This window comes from Garra rufa, chromosome 5, assembly GCF_049309525.1.
Source record: "Garra rufa chromosome 5, GarRuf1.0, whole genome shotgun sequence".
Lineage (NCBI taxonomy): Eukaryota > Metazoa > Chordata > Actinopteri > Cypriniformes > Cyprinidae > Garra > Garra rufa.
This window is the reverse complement of record NC_133365.1, coordinates 9,553,199-9,562,169: the sequence shown is the minus strand read 5'-3', so window position 1 is coordinate 9,562,169 and position 8,971 is coordinate 9,553,199. Positions and strand designations below refer to the sequence as shown.

General features: G+C 39.4%; 1 protein-coding gene across 2 annotated transcripts; it reads left to right on the top strand.

Annotated features, from left to right (window-relative positions):
* The first annotated feature begins 412 nt into the window (after window positions 1–412).
* On the top strand, window positions 413–8,025 carry tbx3a (T-box transcription factor 3a). 2 transcript variants are annotated; one of them, XM_073839702.1, is made up of 7 exons: window positions 413–1,642; window positions 2,355–2,628; window positions 2,986–3,132; window positions 3,897–3,973; window positions 4,214–4,371; window positions 4,864–5,486; window positions 6,288–8,025. In XM_073839702.1, exons 1-7 carry the CDS (start codon window positions 1,251–1,253, stop codon window positions 6,705–6,707), a joined length of 2,091 nt encoding a protein of 696 aa, XP_073695803.1. In that variant the 5' UTR covers window positions 413–1,250; the 3' UTR covers window positions 6,708–8,025. The 2 variants fall into 2 exon arrangements, with proteins under 2 accessions (XP_073695803.1, XP_073695804.1); XM_073839703.1 differs by having other exon boundaries at window positions 424–1,642; window positions 2,355–2,622.
* The last annotated feature ends 946 nt before the right edge of the window (window positions 8,026–8,971 follow it).

Here is an 8,971-nt window from a genome sequence, read left to right as displayed (position 1 = left end):
GGCTATAGAAAATAAACTGCAGTGCATTTTAATTAAATCTCGCTGACTGCCAACAGGATAGGGCACTGTATGGTTAGATATGTATTATCCTGATCACAATATGACAATTTGGTAACCACACCTTAAAAATATCATAATAACAATAATACAAACAAAAAAACGAAGAATTGTACAGATGAGATACGATTATTCGCAGCACAACACTTTACTAGAACAAAGATTTTTTTTCCCACATAACATCAACGCTGGTTATCTGCAAGATCTTCAAATTAATCATTTGCATCTTAACTAATAGCAAAAATTATTTTGACGCGCCTGTCTGTTTCTCGTTGCATTTTCAGGTAAAACACGCGTCCGGAGCGATATATGATCTTCTCTGCGCGAAAAGAGGCCAACAGTGACGCTGTGCGCACGAGACTTGGAAGTTCAGCCTCTCTGGGTCCCACAGACCGACAGATGCGTGTCCTAATGATGTTGACATATTCACACAACAGCGAGCGAGGCAGCGCTGTTTCGCGGCAGCAATAGAGTTCTCAAACACCTTTTTATAAGTCTGAAGTCTTTCCCCTCCACCCGACCTGTTAAAACCACGCCTACAGAGCAACACAATTGGTCCGAAAGCGTCAAAGAGCCAATCAACAGAGAGCTGCTGCTCGAAACATGCAACACATCCACACCGCTGAAGCCTATGGAGTTCAGAAGCACTGGGAATATCTCTGTGCTGGACCCTGTTCTCCGCATATCTGGTGAAATGTGTGTGCGCGTGAAAGGGCGAGAGAGAAAGTGTGTGTGTAAGCGTGTGAAGGTGTATACCTCCAACAAGTAAAGACAGAGGAATTATTCCGAGGCAACGAAATATTTCAACACATCTCTTTGGCAGGACTCGGGACGATCTTATTATTACCGGAATGTCTATTTTAAAGAAATTCGAAGGAATCCGACTTACGCCGCAAGCAGACATACAGTGACTCGGTCGACTTTAATTTAAGTGTTTTATTTTTGTTTTCTCGATTTCCTAGCGCACCGACAAAAGAAAAGCGGCACCCGCGAAGATTAATGGATAGCCATTTCTCACTTTTTCTTTTAGATACTTTGTTGGAATCCAGCTAGAGAAACAATTAAGAGACTCACACACCGAGGCGTCGCAGGGACGCTGGACTTGGTGAAGGACTTCTCCGGCGCAGACATTTAGCTGACTGTACCTCCAGACCCTCGATTTAAGGAACATCGCATCTGCTATCTGGACTTGAATGAGCTTCCCGATGAGAGATCCAGTTATTCAAGGATCCAGTATGGCATATCACCCGTTTTTACCTCACCGGGGTCCGGAATTTGCCATGAGCGCAATGCTGGGTCACCAGCCGCCCTTCTTCCCGGCCCTGGCACTGCCACCTAACGGCTCCCTGTCCCTGCCTGGGGCGCTGGGCAAACCAATAATGGAGCAGCTGATGGGCGCTGCAGAGACCGGCCTTCACTTCTCCTCGCTGGGACACCAAGCCGCCACCGCGCATCTCCGGCCTCTGAAGACACTCGAGCCCGAGGAGGAGGTTGAAGACGACCCCAAAGTTCATCTCGAAGCCAAGGAACTCTGGGAGCTTTTTCACAAGCGCGGCACAGAAATGGTTATCACCAAATCTGGAAGGTAAACTGGAATTTTCAATAAATCAGCTATGCTTCGAAGTTAATTAACTGAAACAGAATCCGAGATTACAGTTGTTATCAAACATGAATTCTGATTGATTTATTGATCTGAGTGACTCGCAGATTTCTTTAGTCAGTTATGGGACGCAAGATAGCTGGACAGGCATATTGCTTTTTAATGTTTATTCTGTTTTTAATTGAGCAAATGTTTTTGAACAACATATAAAATACAACCTAACTTGAACTAGGCCTAAATCTGAATTTATCGTTGTTAAAAAAAAAATCGTTTTATTTTAGTGCACATGCAAACATCTGTAATACCAAGTGTTATAATATTGAGTTGCACATTTCATTTAGCCCCGAAACTGATTTTAAACAGTGAAATACATAGATTGCATTAATATAAAACTACATTCAGTGGTGTCGAATTAGTAAGGTTTGATTTGTAACTTAGTTTTGCCGTAACGTTAAGTTAAGTAGTTAAGCTTATTTTTTTTCTTGCGCTGTTTAGATTTGGGGATATTTTACAAGTTAGGACTGATGGCTGGGCCTAGCCCTTTGTCTCCATACAGCAAAATATTTCAGGTGTTTGCATTTATTTTTTCTCTAGAAAGCAACATTTAGCCATCCAGTAAAAGAATTGTGCAGGATTTGGATCCATGTTGTTTTACTGCGATAAAACACTGCTAATTCATCTCTAATCTTCTGTGCAGGCGAATGTTCCCTCCGTTTAAAGTAAGATGCACGGGCTTGGACAAAAAGGCCAAATATATTCTGTTGATGGATATTGTTGCGGCTGATGACTGCAGGTATAAATTTCACAACTCTCGCTGGATGGTGGCAGGAAAGGCTGACCCCGAAATGCCAAAACGGATGTACATTCACCCCGACAGTCCGGCCACTGGCGAGCAATGGATGTCTAAAGTCGTCAATTTTCACAAACTTAAACTGACAAATAACATCTCCGACAAGCATGGATTTGTGAGTGTCAGTCAGCTACTTTTTCTAAATTTATTATTATTATTGTTGTTGTTGTTGTTGTGTAAATACGTGTGGTCAGTGCTTGCATGCATTTAAATGTATTTATCGTTACAAAATGTCTAAAGACTTCGCGCTGTCCAACAAGTATTTTTTTTTTTTTTTTGTACTGACATGATTTAATTTGACTTTAATTTAAACTGTTCGTACGCACAAATAGTGTCCGAACACTAAATGCAGGCTTCGATTTGTTAGTGAAAGTGTGCCCAATAAATACGTGTTAATATTTTATTTTACTCTTTATAAAAAATGAAATACTGAAAGGTAACAGTATCTTTTAAAACTTCGGCCTTATTCATTTTTCAGACGATATTAAACTCCATGCACAAATATCAGCCAAGATTTCACATTGTGAGAGCCAACGACATACTGAAACTCCCATACAGCACGTTCAGGACCTACGTGTTCCCTGAGACAGATTTCATTGCTGTCACTGCCTACCAGAACGACAAGGTTGGTCATAAATACAGAAAAACGTGTACTACCTTATCCTTTCACTTTCTTCGATTTGATACACACACAGGTTTCCATGACCAAACAGTTGAAGATCTGAAATTTTAACTCCTTTAAATAAAAGAAAGATAACCTGTGTGTGTGTGTGTGTGTGTGTGTGTGTGTGTGTGTGTGTGTGTGTGTGTGTGTGTGTGTGTGTGTGTGTGTGTGTGTGTGTGTGTGTGTGTGTGTGTGTGTGTGTGCACGGAAGAATGAGAAGAGGGAGGGAGGAAGGAAGGAGGACTGGCTATAGAGGGGAGGGATTGAAGAAGAGAAAAAGAGACTCAAAAATTGTGTGTGATAATTTATTAGAAAACAACTAAAATATAACTTAGCCCTTAGCAATCCAGGAACATACTGTTACAGTACTAAATGCTTATGGGGTGACAGGGTGGGGAGACTGAGTTCATGTTGAGAGCTTGTAGATATAAAAAGGTTCTCAATATTTATGAGCTGGAAATGCCCCCGTGTTTCCTACAAATACCAAAGTTTGAGACAAGTCACTGCATGCATAATATGGGTATTTTAATACAGAACAAGCATATAGACCAGCCCTTTAAACTATAAAATGCCTAACGTAATCATAGTGAGTCATACAGATGTAGTGCGTTTTGAATGTTTTAATAGGCTGCAAATAATTGTCACCTGCAACAAAATAAATAAAAAAAGGTTATGTAACTGAAAAATATTACATTTTTATTAATGTAATATTGTTTGCATTTCAGATAACACAGCTGAAAATTGATCACAATCCTTTTGCAAAAGGATTTCGTGACACTGGAAATGGGAGACGCGAAAAAAGGTACAACTGCACGAACTGCTTATACCCTGTAGCTAGAATAGCATTCCACAGCACTCTCAAATTCAGGACCCTGTTAGTTATTATAGCAGCAAGTCCGGTTTTCATGCATTTACATGAATGTATTTTGATGGTAAAAAAAAAAAAAACTCATGAACACGTTGTTCAGTCTTATTTTGGTTTAGAATGTTGTTTGCAGACATCTTTTCTCAATTTACTGTCTTTGACAATTATTTAAAACAGAAAACAGCTGGCTCTGCAATCAATGCGTTCGTATGAGGAGCAACAGAAAAAAGAAAACGGGACGTCAGACGATTCCTCAGGCGAACAAGTGTCCTTCAAATGTTTTCGCCAGGCTTCATCTCCTGCGGTCTCAACAGTTGGCCAGAATAACTTAAAAGGTATGAGAGTCAGATAAGCTGTGTGTATTTGATGAATATTTTACTTGCTCTCGGACTAAAACCTTGTTCTTACAATTGTCCAAAGAAATACGTCTGCACTGACAACTGAATCGCCCAAATATTTTTATGATGATAGGCTAATACAAATATATTTGTGAAAGACTGCTAATTTGAGAGCAGCATTAGCTTATTTGTTTTTGTCTCAAAAACGACAAGTATTTCAAGACTAAATAACATACCATACATTAAAGTGTTGCATTAAACCGTCAGAAGTTCCCTTCTATTATTATCTAGTATTTATTTCATGTGCAGTTTGCAAGGCCTCTGTGTTTTTCTGTGCTGTTTTACTGCTCATAAACGATGTGCATGTATGTAGTGTCCTGTTGTCTGTATTTAAATAAACTGACATTCAAGTGTCTAATATAAACGTTCAGTTAGTAAACAGTAAATGGACTCTGACTTTTCGCTTCACAATATTTTTTTTTCTCATAGATTTTTGTGACAGTGATGAAGATAGCGATGAAGAAGACAAAGATGGAAACGTGAAAGAGGGGCCAGACTCGAGCAAAATTTCCACCACGACTGAGGACTCGAAGGATCACGATGCGAGTTTAAGCAAAAGTCTGTTTGGGGAAAGTGACTCTGTCGGTCGGAGAACTGAAAAAATACGAGCGGACTCACGGCAGAGTCCCATCACGCTCATTTCTAGCACCACTCGGTCCGGTGAGGAACTCAAGAGTCCTGGCCGGGAACAGGCCAAAACAGACGACTGCCGGACAGTGTGCAAAGAAAATTACACGCCATTGACTGTCCAAACAGATGGCGCTGCGCACTTAAATCAAAACCACTTGCACAATTTCGGATTTCCGCCGGGTTTGGCCGGGCAGCAGTTTTTCAATCACTTGGGTGGTGCCCATCCGTTTCTCTTACACCCCAGTCAGTTCAACATGGGAGGCGCTTTCTCAAACATGGCCGCAGGGATGGGCCCCATACTGGCAGCAGTTTCCTCCGGAGGGGTCAGTTCAATGGACACGAGCAGCATGCCATCACCCTCGCAAAGCCTGACGGGGGCACCGCTGCCCTTCCACCTACAGCAACATGTCCTGGCGTCGCAGGTAAGCCTGTTAATGATGATTAGCAGTGACAGCCATGTCATCGATGCTTTAGACCTAACCCTTGGTGAAAAGTTGTTTATGAACAAATATAAGTATTTTAGAAATTTTGTGGCAACATTTAAGACTTCTGGAAAAAAAAAATGAGGTGTGGCATATCTCGCAGTGTTTAATGGTCTTTGTTGCAGAGTCCATAAATTGTCAGCAAATATAGAACAACTGACAACTGTTGCTCGAGATTAGCAATAAAGCTGTTCTTGACGGATGTGTGCAGACAGTAATATTGTAGCGATTAATTTGTAAAAAGAGAAAGCTGGTAATGACGATTTTTGCCAGTGCCATTATATATTATATATACTGCAAATTATGTATATATACTGCAAAAAATGGTGACAATAGAATTTATTATTTCATTATTTTCAAAGTCAATGTTTGCAGTGAATGAATAAATATAAATCACCACAAAGCTTACTTTTGTGGGTTAAATCAGATAGAAATCCACCTTTAAGCTAACAATTGCAAATTATCATATTTTACTGATAAAAATATGACATTTTTTTTAATTCTTTTAATCACAAGTGCATCATAAACTATTAATTACATATTTGTGACCTCTGGTGTTGACGAAAAACTACAGCATTTTATATATCCGCCTTTGGTCGCCATTGATATGAATCTATGTGTTGATTCTAAAATCATTTACATCAAACATATTGCACAATAAGGACAATGTGTATGATTAACACAAAATGTTTCAGTTGCTTATTTTAATCTCTATCTATCTATCTATCTATCTAAATGTAGGGTCTGGCTATGTCTCCATTTGGAGGTCTCTTCCCGTATCCTTACACATATATGGCCGCCGCTGCAGCTGCTTCATCTGCCGCCTCTTCATCGGTCCATCGTCATCAGTTTCTAAACGCGGTGCGGCCCCGGTTAAGGTACAGCCCTTACTCTTTACCGAGCGTCCCCGACAGCACTTTGCTTACAACGGCTGTCCCAACCATGGCGAGCAGTGCCATCGATCTGAAGGGAGACGGGATGAACACGAGTCCCACTTCAGCTGCTCTGGACTCTGAGGTCACCAGCCGCTCGTCTGGTTCAGTGTCACTCTCACCAAAAACCTGCGCCGAGAAAGATTCCAGCAGCGAGTTACAGAGCATCCAGCGCCTGGTCAGTGGACTTGAATCCAAACCGGACAGAGCGCGTAGTGTGTCTCCATAGAGTGCTGCGTCTCAGTGACGGTGACCGAACCAGGAACTTTGAAGACACTGACAGATCTACAGGTTGCGTACGACGACTAACCCGTTTACAAAAAAAAAAAAATCGGACAAAAATGTTAAGACTCAAAATGCACTTTGGTGAAACAAAAATAAACACGTAAAATGTATGTTGTTCTTTTGTTAAATTAAAACAATAACTTTATTTTTCCCCAACTATTTGAATACCACAGAAGTATTGAACAGTGAACAGTTTGGCATGGACGTCAGAGACGGAATCAAGCTGCTGCTCCTCTTTATATTATACGTCAGGGTGACAGTGATTTGATTTAATTTAATATGCACTCTGACCAGATTCTTACTTTTTTGATATCTCTTTATCGGTTGTGTTAGAAAAGATATGAATGAATTAAATAAATTACCGGAGGCATATTGCATGTCAAAGACCAGACTTATTTAAGACTGCTGTTTTTGAGTAATTGTTTTAGTCTGTATTGTTCGAAGCGCAAATTCACCAAGAACGAAATTTGCAATATGACGGAGCAGTAAACCCTGAAGTACTTTTTTTTCAGTGTGTGTGTGTGTATATATATACACACACACATTTTCCGTAAAATGAGGAAGGCAATCTAGTCAAACATTTATCTTGTTTTATTCTTTCTTTCTTTTTTCAAAGTTGTCAATGAGTCCACAGACCACCGATTAATCATTTGATTAGCTAGGTTAACAGACGCGGTACTAAAATTGCTTATAAAATACAGCTTCGAGATGAACTGGGAAAAGGGATCATATGGATCTCAATGGATCATATGGTTATAATAAATACAAATGTAAATAACGATATATATATATAATATTTATGTAATTATTTCATATGAATATTGCTTGTAAATACAACTGAGGTTCTTTGATTGTTTTGTTTGTTTGTTTGTTTGAGGGAGCTTAACTTAATTTATTGTTGAAATATGTGTAAAATAGTTTGTGAGCATTTTCCTTGTTGATTACGTTCTCATTTGCGTCCTCCAGACTCTGGATTCCACCCATAACACCACAGTGCTAGTTCCTCTAGTCTAGCAGAAAAAATAATGTGCCATCGTTTTGATTAACTTTTGTGTAAGTGCTTTGGTTCAAAAAAATTAAAAGCGATAACACAATGCATCAATGGCTTGAAAGTAATGACACTTTTCTTTCACAGCAACTAAAAATGCTTTAGTCCAAGTGTGTGTTTAAATTAACTTTTTGTGACCTATGAGCCTAAACTGCCAAAAAATAAAGTGCAGAAAAGCGTAAGGAAATAAAGATTTTCCATTGTGTTCCCAATGTGTTCGGACTCCAGCTTACTTTTAATTCATATCATTTACGAACTGATGACGAGAATTCTTAAAATATGATAACCACCTGAAATAGACAATTAAAATCTGGTTTATATTTCTCTGAAATTTCGAACTGCACAGCATGCGCACACAGAATTGCGTAGAAGCAAATTAGCCAAATAAAGTAGTAATCAAAATAAAGAGAATTTTTACTTTTTAAAATAAAAGCATTAATTCAAATGTTGATCTAGATGTGGGTAACTACTTTTCGATAATGAAGGATTTTCCCGAGCAAAAAAGTAGGTAAAGTGAAAGTATTAGCACATCTCCAGCTGCCATAGAATGAATTTATTCCTGTACATCAGGCTGTAACAAAGCTTTACAGGGCCCGTCGTGCATGTTTATGTGGTCCGACGTGAACCTGAAAGAATGTAAAATAACTTGACTGCCCACTCTATGGAGCCTCGAGTCAGAGTTTATCAAGAGTATATCTTTATTTGTATAAAGTACGGTTAATAAGTAACAGCATTGGCGCTGAAGAACAGTGGTAAACACCACGTAAACTATCGCAATTGCTCCTTCTATTGCTCACCTGGCGCCTTCGTTATCAGAACCGTGTTTATTACTCGGCGGCGACGGAGCGTCTGAGTTCTGCTGTTGATAAAGTCAAACCTGTCGCCACCCAGCGGTCACAGGGCAAAGTACATGTCAAAGAGCAAAGTGTCATTTTCATACATGCATACATGCAAAAATGTTCTCGCCAGTGTTTAGGCTACTTGAAAAAAAAAACCCAACGTATTACTATTTAATATTTAATGCGAATGAGATTATTATGTACGTTTGCAAACAGGGTAATACTGATAATGTACTGAGCGAAAGACTGAGAGAACTGTAACAACAATTAAGAATCAGAGTGGATTCTAACACAAATATGTTGGCTATGGTTGTACAGCTT